Source organism: Poecile atricapillus, chromosome 1 (assembly GCF_030490865.1).
Source record: "Poecile atricapillus isolate bPoeAtr1 chromosome 1, bPoeAtr1.hap1, whole genome shotgun sequence".
NCBI lineage: Eukaryota > Metazoa > Chordata > Aves > Passeriformes > Paridae > Poecile > Poecile atricapillus.
In genome coordinates this window covers 181,217,388-181,234,524 of record NC_081249.1, presented here as the reverse complement: position 1 = coordinate 181,234,524, position 17,137 = coordinate 181,217,388, and the positions used below count along the sequence as shown (strand labels likewise).

The following is a 17,137-nucleotide window of genomic DNA, read 5'->3' as shown; positions in this document are numbered from 1 at the left end:
TCAGGATGGGGGAATGAAGAAGAACCAGGTAACATGGTGAGGGTGACCCGCTGCTACCTGAGCTTCAGTTCCATGGTTTAACCACAGACTACTTGTCTTGGCTTTTTCATTATGTCTGTCTTATCTCACAGATACTAACCGCTGTTTGCTCTGTCTTGCAGGCTCTTGAATCTGTTCTACAATGGAAAAACTGCTTTTGTTTCTGCTGTTGATTGGCGTAGCGGTGCGAGCTCAGATCTGCCCCAAGCGCTGCGTCTGTCAGATCTTGTCTCCGAACCTCGCCACCCTCTGTGCCAAGAAAGGGCTCTTGTTTGTTCCTCCCAACATTGACAGGAGGACCGTGGAGCTGCGGCTGGCAGACAACTTTGTTACAAACATTAAAAGGAAAGACTTTGCCAACATGACCAGCCTGGTGGACCTGACGCTGTCCCGGAATACAATCAGTTTTATCACACCTCATGCATTTGCCGACCTGCGCAATTTGCGGGCTCTGCATTTGAACAGCAACCGATTGACTAAGATCACTAATGACATGTTCAGTGGGCTCTCCAATCTCCACCACTTGATACTGAACAATAATCAGCTGACCTTAATTTCTTCCACAGCTTTTGATGATGTTTTAGCTCTGGAGGAATTGGATTTGTCTTACAACAATCTGGAAACCATCCCCTGGGATGCTGTGGAGAAAATGGTCAGTTTGCACACTCTCAGTCTTGACCACAACATGATTGACCATATTCCTAAGGGGACCTTCTCCCACCTCCACAAGATGACCAGGCTGGACGTCACATCCAACAAACTGCAGAAGCTACCACCTGATCCGCTCTTCCAGCGTGCTCAGGTGCTGGCAACCTCAGGAATTATCAGCCCCTCAACATTTGCGCTGAGCTTTGGTGGGAACCCCTTGCATTGCAACTGTGAGCTTTTGTGGCTGAGGCGCCTTTCCAGGGAGGATGACCTGGAGACCTGTGCCTCTCCTACACTCCTGTCTGGCCGGTACTTCTGGTCGATCCCTGAGGAGGAGTTCCTCTGCGAGCCCCCGCTCATCACCCGGCACACCCACGAGCTGCGGGTGCTGGAGGGGCAGCGGGCAGCCCTGCGCTGCAAGGCCCGGGGTGACCCTGAGCCAGCAATCCATTGGATTTCACCTGAGGGCAAACTGATTTCCAACGCCACCAGGTCCACGGTGTACGACAACGGGACGCTCGACATCCTTATCACGACGGTGAAGGACACGGGCTCCTTCACCTGCATTGCTTCCAACCCAGCAGGGGAGGCCACGCAGACAGTGGACCTGCACATCATCAAACTCCCCCACTTGCTGAACAGCACAAACCACATCCACGAGCCTGACCCAGGCTCCTCGGATATCTCCACATCCACCAAGTCGGGCTCCAATGCGAGCAGTAGCAATGGGGATACTAAAGTCAGCCAGGATAAGAAGGTGGTTGTTGCGGAAGCGACATCTTCCACGGCTCTGCTGAAATTCAATTTTCAGAGGAATATACCTGGGATACGTATGTTTCAGATCCAGTACAATGGTACTTACGATGACTCGCTTGTTTACAGGTAAGGCAGCCCCAGCCTGCCCGTGTGGGACCGTGCTGGGTGCTTGGTGCAGGCGTGGGATGAGCAGCCCCTCTGCCGGAGTTCCTGTGCCATGCTGTGCCAGCCGAGCGGAGCCCAGCCCCAGCAGCTCATGGTGGGAGCCTCAGGAAGGACTTGTGCCATTTCTGCTCACAGATGGGAAAATTATAACTTAATTAACTAATTATTACTTAGAACAGTATTATTTTTAGATAATCCAACTGGACCTCTAATCCTCTGAACTGATCTGAGAAAGGTTGTGAAAGTAGATGGATTAAATGGATCCTAATGTGCTCAGCTTTATGGAAGCACAGGGAAGACAGTGTCTGTGACCATGTTTCCTCACAGCACTGTCAGGCGGTGCCTGTGCTGTGAAGTGCAGGGGGGCTCTGTGCTGCCTGGTGTAGCTGTTGCACCCTTCAGCACCGGCTTTGCTTTGTCATCTCTTCTGTGAATTCCTTCATCCATTACTAGGACAAGGGGTACTGGCTTTAAACTGAAAAAGGGTAGATGTAGATCAGATAACTGAAAAAAATTCTTCCCTATGAGAACAGTGAGACCCTGGCACAGGTTCCTTAGAGAAGTTGTGGGTACCCTATCCATGAAGTGTCCAAGGCCAGGCTGGACAGGGCTTGGAGCAACTTTGTCTAGTGAAAGGTGTTCCTGTCTATGGCAGGAGGGTGGACTCGATGGTTGTTAAATGTTGCTTCCAGCCCAAGGCATTCTGTGATCCTGTTTTTGATGTGGCTGTTCTAATGGGGGGCCCTGCCATGCTGAGCCAGGCCAGGGGGCTTGGCAGTGACTGCTGCTACATCAAAGGCCAGGCAGGAGCTGCTGGGGGGATGGAGATCAGCCCACTGGGGCTGCGGCAGAAGCAGGACAGACAAGCCACGGTGGTGCCCAGCATGGCCTGGGCTGCCCCACAGGGTGGGAAGGTGCCGGTGTGTCTGCCAGGTTCATTCACACTGGTTTCCTTCTCCCCCAGAATGATACCTCCCACGAGCAAAACCTTTCTGGTCAACAACCTGGCTGCGGGGACGATGTACGACCTGTGCGTGCTGGCCATCTACGACGATGGGATCACCTCGCTGACGGCCACCAGAGTCGTGGGCTGCACACAGTTCACCACCGAGCAGGATTACGTGCGCTGCCACTTCATGCAGTCCCAGTTCCTGGGTGGGACCATGATTATCATCATTGGTGGGATCATTGTGGCATCTGTTCTCGTGTTCATCATCATCCTCATGATCCGCTACAAGGTGTGCAACAACAACGGGCAGCAAAAGGCCACCAAGGTCAGCAACGTGTACTCGCAGACGAACGGGGCTCAGATGCAGGGCTGCAGTGGGGTGCTGTCCCAGTCCATGTCCAAGCAGGCTCTCGGGCACGAGGAGGGCATCCAGTGCTGCAAGGCTGCCAGCGATGGTGTGACGCAGTCACCGGACACCGGCTCCAGCCAGGACTCAGCCACCACTACCTCCGCTTTGCCTCCCGCCTGGACTTCCAGCACTTCCCTCTCGCAGAAGCAGAAGCGAAAGTCGGGGCCAAAGCCCGGCAGCGATCTGCAGGGCGAGGCTGGCGGCAGCGCCGAGCCCCAGAACTCGAACAGAAATAACTCCACGGCCCTGCAGTTAGCCAGCCGCCCCCCAGACGCGGCCCCTGCGGCCCACACGTACAAAAGAGCACAATCAAAGCCAAGTAAGTTCCTCACTCTGCCGGCGGACGCGTCCCGAGCCAAGCGCCGGCGCTCGCTGGGCGGTGAGCTGCTGGAGCCCCGCGGCTCCGGCGGACTGCGCTCCAAGCGGAGCATGTCCATGAACGGGATGCTAGTCCAGGCAGACTGCGCCGGGGCCGATAGCGGAAAAGCAACTTTCTCCAGTTCTGAGTGGATATTGGAAAGCACTGTGTGACCTGCTTTTTTTTTCTTTTTTCTTTTTTTTTTTTTTTTTTAATTTTTTATTTTAACTAAAAACAAAACACCACCAAACATTGTGTGAAACTCCCTTTCCCAGGGAATTGGATTTGGATGTCCACTGCTGTCTCGCTGATTAATGGCTTGTTCATGCGGGGTTCTGTATAAGCCACCCAGTGCACACGGGGGGGTTATTTAGTTTTCGTTTGGTTTTATTTAATATCAAAACCGAAGGCAACATTCAGAGATTAAAAAAAAAAAAAAAAAAAAAAAAAAAAGGAAAAAAAGATTAAGGGGCGAAAAAAAGCACGAAACAGCACCAGTGCCTTCCCTGCTCTAGGACTGGCTTCCTGGTTCTGCGGTAGCAGAAAACAAAAGAGAGAGTTTTCACAGAAAAAGCCTTTTATAAAGGAAATGCAATTTCCTCCAAGCTAACAAATAACCACTTCTGGATCAATTAGTAAAATGATATTTTTTAAACCGGTCAGACTGTATATTTCTTTTTCGTGACAATGGTGTTGCCTTTGTTTTTAGGCAGATGCTGTACAGGAGCAACAACGCTGTGTTGTTATGTTGTGTAAAATAAAATATTCACTCGGTACGCCAGCCAGCCTCGCGGTGACTGCCCTGCCGGAGCCGGGCCGGGGCCCCGGTGCTCCACAGCTCCCGCCGTGGGGCCGGGAGGAGGATGAGGAGGCGGCAGCGTGCGGGGTCCATCCCCTTGTGCCGGCTCCATCCCCTTGTGCCGGGTCCATCCCCTTGTGCCGGGTCCATCCCCTTGTGCCGGCTCCATCCCCTTGTGCCGGCTCCATCCCCTTGTGCCGGGTCCGGCTGGCCGGGGCTGGGCGCTGCTGAAGCGGTGGGATCGCACACGGCTTCTCCCTGGAAAGGTGCCTGAGCCACAGTCCCAGAGCAGCCACAGCCCGTGGTGTGAACCTGTCCTGCAGCCCCTGGGGAGGGAGCGGGGCTGGGGGCTCGGGGGGCAGGGCAGGGCAGGGCTGAGCAGGGCGGTGAGCGGGGCTGGCAGGCCAGGTGGGCAGCAGGGCTGCAGCCGGCAGGGACGCGGCCCTTCGGCACCGCGGCGGTGGCTGGTTGGGTGATGATGGCCATCTCCTGCTGTCCTGGACCTTTGGGATGTATTTCCTCTGAACTTTATGGTTTGATCCAGTGCTTTTCAGTCCCGGAGTGCGTTGAAGGGCCTGGGAGATGATGGTCTCTCCTTTAAGCTGCTCTTAATTGCGGTGCCGGTGGGATAGAGGGATTTTGGGCCACTCTGTAGGGACAGAACCCCACAGCAGCAGGGGACAGTGGGTGCAGATTTTGTTGTGGGGATGGCAGCTGCTCTGCTCACTGTAAAGTGAGTTAATATTAATTAAACTCATATGGTCATCATATTCAAATTAGAGACCGCTTAACTCTGAATATTTGAGCACTGTGCATTCTCAGATGCCGAATAATAGGTTCAAGATGGGCTTTGTGGCCATAAAAGTGAGAGAATAGTTAAGTTTTATACCCTGTGTGTTTGTTCCTGGGGGCACCATAACTAAGGCAGGTGCCTGAGGCCAGCCTGGCTCCAGCCAGGGCAGCAGGAGGCCCCAGGGCAGTTGTGGGGGAACATCTCAGAGTGGGAACAGCCCCTGGCACCCCGTCTCTACTGCTGGGACTCTGCAGCACAGGGCTGGTGCTCTTGGCCATTGTGGGTTGCTCTGGCTGATTTTATTGCCTGTCGTGGAGGAACAAAGTCAATGACAGTGGTGTAAAGGTCTTAAAAAGAAGAGGCTGCTTCTTTTTTAGAAATACTTCTTGCTTCCCACAGGAAGTGCAGAGACCAAATAGGAAAGCCTCAAAATGAGAAAACCTGCTTCCTGCTGGAAAAATTAAAAAAAAAGTACAATAAATCCCTCCTTGGATTGCTCTGGCAACCCATGAGCACTGCACAAACAGAAGGGAGGTATTAAATAACGTGCTGTCAAGGACAGGGGAGGTCTGTCCAGGGTCTGGCAGTCTGATTACAAGGGCTGTGCCCAGTGTGGGTCAAATGTGAAGGTCTGAGCCCCAGTGAGGGACTGTGCTGGCAGAGGCACCTTCCCCACCACGCTGGGGTAGAGGGAGATTGTCAGAGGTTTGCTGTGGAGTGGTTGGGTTTAATCATGCATTTTGAAAACGTCAAATGAAAATGCTTTTATATGTTGTCTAAAACTGGACCTAAATCTGTGTGATGTTTTGTGAAAGTGCTAAAATACTAATGGTGTCTTGTGGTTTAAGGAAATTTATTTTTATATTTTTAATTTTTCACTCAAAGGAATAATTTTCTAAGCACTGCAGCTGATGTTCTGTCCATGGTGCCTCTGTGTTAAGCAGTGTACAGGGACCATATGGCCCTGTGTTTGGTTTGATTCTCTGTTGATAGTGCAAGAAAGGGGATCTGGGGGTTCCTCTTGTGCTTGCTTCTCTCCCTGGCTGAGAGGATCATCCCTTGGGAATGCCCTGGGCATGGAATCATCTGTTCCCACTGGCATAACTATGCAGTGGGACATTTAGTTTTATTCAGGCTTAATTCAAAGTTTGGGAAGCCTCATGGGGGAGGAAATTCTCTGTCCTTTCTGTTCTGCAAAAACCATAGGTTGCCAACTGTGTGAGACAGAAAAAGTGCTCAGATGCTCCTGGGTCAGAATAGGTTCAAGGTTATTTCCCCCAGAGTGGATAGCTGCTCCCTGCAGGAGGTGATGGGATGGGGGGTGTGATGTGCTGTGGCCCCAGCATCACCCCCAGCTGTGGAGGGCTCTGCAGGGACATGAGCCCAAGGTGCCTCCCTGCCCCTCAGGCATCGCCTGCCTGCAGCTGGGCTCAGTGTGCTCCTGCTCGGCCACAGATTATCTGAGATGTGAGCCCTGAGAGAGTCTCTGTTCACAGGCACTGCTGGAGGAGAAACTGCTTCACAAAGTTCTCAGCTCTTGCAATGCCTGGAACACAGGGGTGTGCCCAGGCCTTCTCTGGAGGTGGGGCTCTGTGCGGGGCTGGTGTGGCTGTGCCTGGACAGAGGAGGGTCTGGCTGTCACAGGGGCACAGACCCCATGGAATGGCCTGTCCAGGGTGTTGTGTTTTGTCTCTCGTGTCTGCTGCCTTCCCTGCCTTGTCCTTACTGTGAATACACGGTGCTGCTTCGCTCTGCTGCCAGCGTGGCTTCATTTCTGCAGCACATCCCCAAGTGTTCACCAGCCCTCCCCTTGTGCCCATGTGCCACGTCTGCAGCCATGGCACGGCCACCTGTCCTGTGCATGGGAGAGGGGACACAGCTCCTGGGCACCCCCTGCCCTGGCTGGGGCACGCTGCCTGCCCGAGAGCTCCTGCAGGGGCACTGGCACGAGCTGTGCTCAGCCCTGCTGGCAGAGGAGCTGCTGGGGGCTTGGTGCCAGCAGTGTGGGGATGCTCCTGCCTCTCGGGGACCATGGCAGCCCTGCTGAGCATTGCCCTGGGAGCATCCCAGACCGGTGGAGTGACACGGAACCGTGGTGGGTGACAGTCCTGTGCAGCTGTGTGTGCTCGAGAAGGTGCAGTAGGGCCCTTCGTGTGCCATGGCAGCACTGCCTGAAGCCATGGTGGGCACCCAGCACAGAGAGGGGGCAGGCTGCTTCCTTGGGAATGCCTTCAAATCTTCAAACCAGGAGTAATGGCTACAGCTGCTACCAGGATCACTTCTCTTCCCATCAACCAAGGGGAAGCAGAGCTCCAGTGATGCTGGAGCTTTGGTGGTACTGGAACCTGAGCGCTGCCACTGGCAGAATGGTCACACCTGGCAGCGCTGTGATTGCTCAGGAACATTCACCTCCCTGTTCCATGCTGCTGCTGCCCACTCAGGGTCCACCATCGCTGCCCAAAAGCTGCACTAACAGCAGCCTCCCACTTGCCCGCTGCCTTCTCCTGGCAATAATTTTAATGTTGGTCAGAGTCCTGACTTAAAAACAGCAAACTGTGGCCGGTCCATAGGGTCCTGCTTGCAAATAACATGGTTCTCCCATCTCCCCTTTGCAAATGTGTCCCTGTGTGCCTGGCTGTGTGTTGGGGCTGGGGCAGAGCCTGTGCTGCCACACCACGCTGTGCTGGGGTCGTCACCCACCGTGGCCCCTCAGCCCAGCTGGGGCTCCCCGCAGGCCGAGCACCAAATCCTTGGCCACTGGTTCTGCACCCCCTGTGCCTCTGGAATTGTCCCTGGGGACATCAGGCACAGCAGAGGGGTCTGGCTGGTGCCAGCCCACCTGCTTAGCAGCAGCTTCTCCACCCTTCCCTGCCGGCTGCGGGCAGGCGCACGTGGAGTGCCAGGAAAACCAGCTGTGAATAGGAACCCCTGTGCCCTGTCTGGGAGTGCCCAGGCCTGGAGAGGGGCTGAGGTCTGACACAGTGGCACAGAGCCCAGGGAACAGGCCTGTGTCGGGTGTGGTGCCCGGGACAGCACCCACACCCTGCCAGCCCAGTAAAAGGTGAATCCTACTGCGTTGTTGACTGTGGACTTCTAATGCAATGATTCATTCACAAGAGCCAGTGTGAGGGCTCCTGCTGGAGAGAAAGGGAAGCTTGGCTTGGAAGGAAGGAAACTTGAAAGGGGAAGAGCAAATGTGGCACATGGCTGGCTGCAGACCCCACATGAGGAACTGTGTTTGTATTAAAATGAACAGAATAAGCTCCAGGTTTTGTGGTGCTGTGTCACTTCAGGTCATTACAAGAACTGCACTTTAGAAGCATCTGGGTCAGGAATCTGTAAAGTGAGCCCAGGCTGGTGTGCCTGGCTTGGTGTGAGCTGGTTTACCTCCTACACGGCCAGGATGCTGCTCTGGAGGCACCCACAGTGCTGTGTGCAAGCTGTGCCATCTCCTCTGCAGGAGAAATTCCCACTTGGAGAGGGAATGAGGAAAACCAGGCAGGGTTGGAGCCCAGCCCCCTCGGGGGACACACAGGGACCCACACCTGGCCTAAGCCTGGGGTCCCTGTGGCCAGTCTGGTCTGGGGGCTGTAACCCACGGCAACACAAAGATGAGTTTAAAGTGGTGCCTGATTGGTATTTGAGTATGGCAGTGGCACATCTGCACTCCCCGGGGTGGCTGGGCTGTGCTGGGTGGCAGGTGAGGCCCTGCTCTGGACCAGGCAGGGTGGTGGAACAGCTGCCCCATGGGCTGTCCCTGTGCCGTGGGGTTGATGTGGGGCAGGACAGTGACACATGGCACATCCTCATTGCAATGAGCTTTCCTCCTGCATGCAAAGCTCAGGAAGGTGAGTGCTGTGTCTGTACCCACCCCTTGCTGTGCTCTGTGTCCCCAGCTCTGCGTGAACCCCTGGCAGCGTGCGGCGTTGGAGTCCCTGCCGTGGGCAAAGGCTTGGCCTATGCAAGGGCAGAAACAAATCTAGAAAATGGAGAAATTTCTGGTTCTGGAACAATGAGCTTTTCTGGTTCTGCTGGGGGTTTTGGGGTTTGTCAGTTAGATTTTCCCTGAAGCAGCAGCAGCAGCAGCAGCAGCAGTGCTGTTCCTGCACTCTCTGATGGTGACAAGACTTGTGGCAGCGGTGTGGGTGGGGACACTGGATATGTTAGCCCAGTCTCCCGTTAGCCCAGTCTCCTGTCAGCTGCCCTGCTTTGCTGCCCCTGCAGTGCACATGGCACCAAGACAGCGGGTGCCAGGGCCAAGGGCAGGGTCTGCTGCCATCTCCTGCCTGGGCTGTGTCTGTGGCAGCTCCTGGGACCCTTGGTGCTGTGCCCAGCTGGCTGTGCAGCAGTTCTGGGACCATCCGTGGGTGCCGTGGCCAGGCTGGCCCGGTGGCAGCTCCTGGGGCTCTTGGTGTGGTCCCACATCAGCGTGGCTTGGCCAAGGGGAAGGGCTGATGCTGCTCCTCATCCCCTCACTGTCTCTGTTCTGTCTCTTTGCGCAGAAGCCGGGGCCTCTCTGCAGGACACCAGCCCTTCTGCACTCCCTGAAAACGTTGCCACCGATGTTCTTACTCGGCAGAAAACAATACGGTTCCAACTCTCCGAGGACTGACGTGTCACCGCACTCACCCCACCGAAACCTTTACTTGAAGCTGCAGCCGAGGCCACCTGGCCGTCAAGGTCGGCTGCCTTGATAAACTGTCTTCCCCCCTCACAGCTTTCCCGTCTCCCATCTGCCACTTAAAGTCTCAAATACCTGTTTTTTCTGGTGTCCAAGGTTTTTATAACTAAAAATTATGATGAAAAATCTGGTGGCAACAGCTGCAGTCCCAGGTCATGTTCCATGTGGCCAGTGGTGAGGTCACGAGCTGTAAACGTGGTAGCTTCAATCACCTGAACAAATAAATGTTTTACTAAAATGGCATGGGCATGTTGGTTGATCCAGGGGTTTGTGCCTGGCAGGTTGGTTGATCCAGAGAGGCCCTGTGCTGCCTGGGGTCTGTGCCCATGGAGGGATCCCATACTGCCTGGGGTCTGTGCCCATGGAAGGATCCCATACTGCCTGGGGTCTGTGCCCATGGAAGGATCCCATACTGCCTGGGGTCTGTGCCTGGGGTCTGTGCCCATGGAAAGGCCCTGTGCTGCCCGTGGTCTGTGCCCATGGAGGGATCCTGTACTGCCTGGGGTCTGTGCCTGGGGTCTGTGCCCATGGAAGGATCCCATGCTGCCTGGGGTCTGTGCCCATGGAAAGGCCCTGTGCTGCCCGTGGTCTGTGCCCATGGAGGGATCCCATACTGCCTGGGGTCTGTGCCCATGGAAAGGCCCTGTGCTGCCTGGGGTCTGTGCCCATGGAGGGATCCTGTACTGCCTGGGGTCTGTGCCTGGGGTCTGTGCCCATGGAGGGATCCCATACTGCCTGGGGTCTGTGCCTGGGGTCTGTGCCCATGGAGGGATTCCATGCTGCCTGGGGTCTGTGCCTGGGGTCTGTGCCTGGGGTCTGTGCCCATGGAAAGGCCCTGTGCTGCCCATGGTCTGTGCCCATGGAGGGATCCCATGCTGCCCGTGGTCCTTGTGCTCAGCCAAGCTGTGTGAGGTCAGGCTGGGCACTGCCCAGCTATGGTGGGTGATTCCCGTGTCTCAGAGTGGGAGCAGTGAGCTGTGCCTGGCTGCAGCCCCAGCTCGTGGCCACTGGTGCCACTGGCCCGGGGTGACCAGCTGGGTCAGGCAGCTGTGCCAGCAGGGAGCTGCTTGGCTTTGCCTCTTGGTGCTGGGCAGAAACACAACCTTTGGGCAGAGGGAGCCCCATCTGCCCGTGGGGGAAAGCCTTGGGGCACTGGGGGCCACAGAAGCTCCCAGAGCCCCCTCTCTCTGTGCCAGGAGGGCAGCCTGGGCTGTAGTGGGTGACAGCACTGCAGACTGCTCCAGCACCGTGTGCCAGGAGTGCCATGGGACAGGCAAAGCTGACCACAGTGTGCCAGGAGCTCTGGAGCACTGTCAGTCCTAACAGGACAGCCTAGGCTGGGGGGACAGCTGGGGACTGGCCTGGGACTCTCTCATGCTGCCCCAGTCCCTTGGCCCACACAGCCTTGCCCTGCTCCTCTGACAAGACCGAAGGAGTTTTATGGATTTTTTTTTTTCTTTTCTCCCTTGTCAGCATTCCATCTTGCTCATAGATACACTTAGAGCTTCCTCAGAACCACGGTGAATCCTTAACATAACTTCAGGAGAACAGATCACAGCTCTGGTGTGTCTTGTCACCAGGACAGGTGGGGCTGTCCTGGGGCTGTCACTCCTTGTGCAGGCTGGTCCCACTGCTGGCCCTGTTCTGCTGTGCTGATGATGGAGCTCAGCTGGGCCAGCTGGCTAAGTGACCTGCCTGTGGCTTGTCTGTGCCAGCAGAGACATCAACATCTCCCAGGATACAGTCCCAGCAGTCCATGGAGGAGAGGCTAAGGAGTCTCACCCATCAGATCCCCTTCTCTGATGCTGCAGAGACAGGATTCACCCCATGACATTGGCAAGGAGACCCCAAGCTTGGCACCCCAGGCTTGTGCCTGTGTGAAAAATTCAGTACTGGTCTGGCTGGCCCCACAGACCCTGGGGAATCATCCATGATTGATGCAGTGCACAGAATGCCATGCTGAGTGGGGACTGCAAGGGGAAAAGCCAAGGCTTGGATCAGGAGATGGATCATCACTCTTTTCCTCACGAAGCCTGAGCCGTGATGCTTCTGGCACTGCATACAGCCTGGATTTCATGTGGGTTGTAGTAACAGCAGGTATTGCTCTTCCCTTTCCTTGCTGTGCAGTGCAAATGGGGTTTAAATTCTGGAAGAGACTGAGCCCCAGATGAAGTACTCTTCAATAAAATGTTCAGTGGATGTTGAGTCCACAGACCCATCCCCTCTCTCTGCTGACTGGGGTGACTCCCCCGGTGAAGTTCAGGACAAGTGACCTTCCTTGGAGCAAGCAGGTGACACTGAGGTCTGTAAAGCAGCTGGGCAGAGCAAATACATGACCCAGGTGTGTGAGGTACAGGAATAGCAGAGGCTGCTGCTTCCTTCTACATCCTGCATTCAGTGCAGCTGCCAGAACCCTTCTTACACCAATGTTCTCCAAGTTCCAACTGCACAGACCACATCCATGCTTAGGATTCCATTCCACATTACTATCTTGTTATTCTCCTCATTCAGTGGCTCAAATTTCAGGCTTCCATGCACAGAGCAGAGCTACTTTACCCTTGCTGATTCCTTTCTGTATCCTTTTAATTAATTGTCAAGATAAGTTCCACATGTCCATTCGATGTTAACTGGAAATGCAGCTTTCATGGGGCAAAATTCACTGCAGCTATGAGTCAGATTGGGAAAAAAACTCTTGGAAATCTATGGAGTAGAGTGTGCTTGCTTCTATGGTGCTGTGAGTGATCCTCTTGTTGGGCAAGGAGTAGGGGCTGCTCTGCCCAAGATGGCTTTTCATCCATAAAGGGTTTAGAGGAACATCAACAAGCAAAAGTGACCTATTATGACATCCAGAACTTGGAAACTTACTGAAGAATCATGAAAATCATCTCAGTTTCTACTGCTGAAGGGAACTGTGGCCCAGAAACAGCACTTCCTTGTCTCCCAGTGGGTTTGCACCAGTGTCCCATGCCAGCAGTGGCCATGGTGGGCTCCTTGCCAGGCAGGTGCTGTGATGCTTCAGGGGCTTCCTCACGAGTCACTGGCTCACTGCTGTGCTCATCACGGGGATTATTATGGGAATTGCTTATCCTAGAAGGTTACCACAGGCCAGGAAATGTGTCCATGGGCACTGAGGCTGGTCCAGGGGAGGCCAGAACACCCTGTTCCAGCAGCCTCCTGTCACTCTGCTCACAGGCTCTGTGGGGTGACTAGATGACAGTGGTGTGGTGAGTTATGTCTTGTGCTGTTCCAGGGCACCCTCAGTCAGAAAAGCCTGGACATTCCAGCCCACCAACATTCTCACTGCAGCACGTGCTTGGCTCTTGCAGTCCTGCAAGGCCCAGACAGAGCTAATGGGAATTTTCAGATTAAACCTTGTTTTCACAGGAATACATAGATTTATCATGGTCTAGTTCTGGTTTCGTTGGTTCTGTTTTCTTCTTTATTAAGTAGGGGAAAATGAATTGAAGAAAACCTTTCTGTTCAGAGACAAATGACACCCCAGAGCAGACTGAGGAGCATCACTCTGGGAAGCAGGAGCTCCAGATGGGGCTGGATTTGCAGTGGAGGGTGTAAATCTCCTTTTCCTTATCTGATGCAAACAACACTCAAAATTAGCAGATGCTGCTTGGTCTTTTTCATTTATTTTATTGTTTGCTTATAATCCCATGGAAACGTTATGAAGCCGTGGAAGCAGTTCTGGGCAGCACATCCCAGCTGTTCAGGATGTCTGGGTCTTGGGGCAGCACAGAGGGGGCTCCTCTGCTGTGTTGCCAGCTGGGCAGGGGATGTGGTCATGTGGGAGCTGTGTTTGCTGCAAGCCAGGACTTCCAGAGGCATTTCCATAGAAATCTGACAAACAGAGGTGGCAGCCAAGGAAAAGCTCATTGCAGAGCACTAAAGGGGGACTCAGGAGCTGGGAAAGATGCTCAGTTGGACACATCCTGCTCAGTGGGCAGCAGCACACTCTGGGAGAAATGGCACCGACCTTCCTAATGGCACAGGGAAGCTGGTGACAGCCTGGAAGAGCCTTCCCTGGAGCAGTCACTGTGTGAGCACAGGCGTGGGGTCTGCGGTGGGAGCTCTGCCCTCGGAGTCCCTGGGGCTGCCAAGGACAGGCACAGAGGCAAGTGAGGAACCCCCAGGTGTCCCCTGGCACAGACATGTGAGGAGTTTTGAGGCCAGTGAGAAAAAATATTTGATGGGGGGTCACCCTTTAAGGGATCAGGGTTTCCTGTAATTTTTCTCCATAAATTCTCTTGTGTACACAGGATCAGAACAGGACTGGTTTGACATTGGCACATGCCATAGAATGACATTTTCAGTCTCCTTCCTAAAAGAGACTTTCCCTGGTTACCAGGCAGGAAAAGATGGGTGAGATAAGGAGGATGTCACTACTGCTGTCTGCCTGATGAAGGGGAAATCCCATTTCCCAGTTAAACTGGAAAGAATGTAGTCCTCCAGAATTATTTCAGGTTGTGGTATGCACCACCACATCTGTGCTCTGAAGGGCAGTAATTACACTGCTCATAAACACTCATCCATTCGAAGTGGCCTAATATTCATCTTCATTATTTAGGAGTGTTCATCCCCAAAAAATGTTCTGACCCTTAAAATCCTAAAACCCTACTGATATTTGAAATAGATGGAATCTATTCTGTACCTGGGCTGATGTCACTGTCTCTGAGGACAATGTGGGTGATTCACTGTTGGGCTGGAACTTTCCCTGAGCATTAGGGGTTTTTTGTGCTGCAGCATTTTGTGCCAGGGCTGCTGCAGAGGCAGGGGAGAAGGAGGACTCTGGTTCTGCTGCTTGTCCTGCTGCTGGCCAAGTGGCTCAGGCTGGATGTTGGGAGAAGCCTCACCCGCAGGCAGTGGAGAAGGGAGGACAGCGTGTGGCACCTCTGTCCATGGAGGTTTGTGAGAGCCAAGGGGGTGAAGCCCTGAGCGACCTGGGCTGAGCCCAGGGCTGGCTCTGCTCTGAGCAGGGACCAGGGCAGAACCCCCTGCGGGCCCCAGCTGTCAGTTCCATGTTTCTGGGATTCAGCACACAGCAGGGAATGGGGGTTCACCCAAACCCTGCAGAGGAGGGGATGGCACTGCCCCTGCCAGGGCAAGCTGAAGTGGCACTGGAGTTACGTGCCAGACAGCAAACAGGTCTCTCTTTTCTCTCCAAGTGTTTGATGCTGCCTGTGCCAGGCAAGGAGCAGTGCCAGTGCAGCAGGAGAGATGAGGGTGCTGGGAAGGAGCTGCCCCACCACAGAAGGGCCCAGCAGCTGCTGGTGTGGAGCTGCCCCAGCTGGGGCTGGGCAGGGGATGGGGAGGTGGGAAGGGAGGAGGGGCTGAAAACCTCGCAGGTTTTCTGGGTGAAGCTGGTCCAGGAGTGGCAGCAGGATGAACCCACACTGGTGAGAGGCATTTGCCTGCTTTGCTGGGATGAAAGGACAGGTTGTAAGAAGGAAAAGTTGCCATGCTAGAGCCTGGCTAGGACGGCCTCTCCTTTGGGGTAGATGTTGAGGGCCCTGCAGCAGTTTTGTTGGAGGGTGGCTCTGCCATGTGCAGGGGGCCTTGCACAGGGAGGTGGGCACGTGTGAACAGCTTCCAAGGGAACATCTTCCCTGCAAGTGTGTTGTTTCAGTGCAGTCCACTGAAACCAGAGAAAATTTAAAGGCAAATATATTTGCTTAGTGTTTTTGTAGAGTTGAAGCCCCTTAGAGGAGGTGAGAAGGTGGAAGGCAAACTCTTAGAGAACATTTATTTTGTAGTTACAGTAAAAGTAATTCTTGAAAGAAAAAGGAGTCAGTTGTAGCTTTCCCAGAAGGCTTCTTACTGTAACCCATCCAAACCTGGGCTCAGCTGACCTGAAGGTCGGGGCTCAGCAGAGGAGGGTGGGCAGCTGGGGAACAGTGTGGCTCCTGAGGTGATGCCAGTCCTGGCTGGATGCTCCACAGTGCTTGGCCAGCAGTGTGCTGGGGGATTTTGAACACAGTGACTGTATCTGACACTACAGTAAGAGATGTCTCTGGTGAAAAATGGTGCTGCAGAAGCATGGTGGGGAGCACTGCTATTTGAAAATATGCTGTGTGGTTACTTGTGCTGGATAAACTTGTCTGGAGCTCTGTGGAGTCTCAGCACTGCTTCTTAAAAAGGGTTGAGATCTGTTTGTGTATTTTGGCTGATGTAGTAGATAAATGTGGTGCACAAGTGTCCTTTCTGTCCCCATTACTCCCTCACATTAACTGAACAAATAGCTGGTTGAGCTTGGCTGAGAGGCTGCTAGTTGTGCTTTGGAGTGATGCAGCGGGGTACAAATTGCAAAGAGCATCTTGACAGGTTGCAATAAACTGAGCTTAAAAAAATCCCTGCAATATAAGAGAGCTGGGATTCTGTTTCTCATTTGGACACAGAGACAGGTTATTAATCGTGCACTGACACTCCCAGAGGCACACGGCTTGCCTGGTTCGTGGTGGTGGAAGTACCTGCCCTGTATCCAAATTCCCAGCAGCCTGGGACTTGTTCTCCTCTCCCTAAGGCAAAGGCTGTCCTGAATAGTGCAGGGAGGAGGGTGCTGGTGTTTGGAAATTCATCATCGACTGCAGCTGATAGCAAAGGTTCATAGAATCACAGAATGGTTTGGGTTAGAAGGGACCTTAAAGCTCATCTCATCGCACCCCCTGCCCTGGGAAGGGACACCTTCCCCTGTCCCAGGCTGCTCCAAGCCCCAGTGTCCAGCCTGGCCCTGGGCACTGCCAGGGATGGGGAGCCCACAGCTTCTCTGGGCACCTGTGCCAAAGCATCTCCACCTTCATTATAAAAAGCTTATCTCTAATTCCTCTTGCTGTAGTTAATGGTAGATCATACGTTTCTCTCCAGCCTTTACTGATCAGAGAATGGAATGTGGATGCTCAAATAAGATCTAGAACCTGATGCCAGTGGAGAGAGGAGGATCTGCTCCTGCCGGTTGTGGCTTGCTGCCATGGAAGCAGATGTGCCGGGCAGGGTGGGTGCAGGAGTGCAGGGCAGGGTGGGTGCAGGGGTGCAGGGCAGGGTGGGTGCAGGGGTGCAGGGCAGGATGCATGGGTGCCGGGCAGGGTGGGTGCAGGGGTGCCGGGCAGGATGGGTGCAGGAGTGCAGGGCAGGATGGGTGCAGGGGTGCAGGGCAGGATGGGTGCAGGGGTGCAGGGCAGGGTGGGTGCAGGGGTGCCGGGCAGGATGCAGGGGTGCAGGGGTGCAGGGCAGGGTGGGTGCAGGGGTGCCGGGCAGGGTGGGTGCAGGGGTGCAGGACAGGGTGGGTGCAGGGGTGCAGGGCAGGATGGGTGCAGGGCAGGATGGATGCAGGAGTGCCGGGCAGGATGGGTGCCGGGCAGGATGGGTGCAGGGGTGCCGGGCAGGGTGGGTGCAGGGGTGCAGGACAGGGTGCAGGGGTGCCGGACAGGATGGGTGCAGGGGTGCCGGGCAGGGTGGATGCAGGGGTGCAGGACAGGGTGGGTGCAGGGGTGCTGGCGTTCCCTGGCTCGCAGAGCTCAGCCCCCTCAGCCCCTTG

At 54.6% G+C, this 17,137-nt stretch overlaps 1 protein-coding gene across 2 annotated transcripts in view; it reads left to right on the top strand.

Moving 5' to 3' along the window:
- The window catches only part of LRFN5 (leucine rich repeat and fibronectin type III domain containing 5), a 45,920-nt gene extending 36,080 nt beyond the window's left edge, over positions 1-9,840 (top strand). Inside the window, exons 2-4 of one of the 2 annotated variants that reach the window (XM_058850752.1) lie at positions 162-1,569; positions 2,573-3,285; positions 9,419-9,840. In XM_058850752.1, the coding sequence (XP_058706735.1) occupies positions 182-1,569; positions 2,573-3,285; positions 9,419-9,528 (2,211 nt within the window). In that variant the 5' untranslated portion in view covers positions 162-181 and the 3' untranslated portion in view covers positions 9,529-9,840. Of the gene's footprint in view, positions 1-161; positions 1,570-2,572; positions 3,794-9,418 lie in introns of those variants that run through there. The other variant, XM_058850742.1, reaches the window with a different exon arrangement.
- Positions 9,841-17,137: the final 7,297 nt, after the last annotated feature.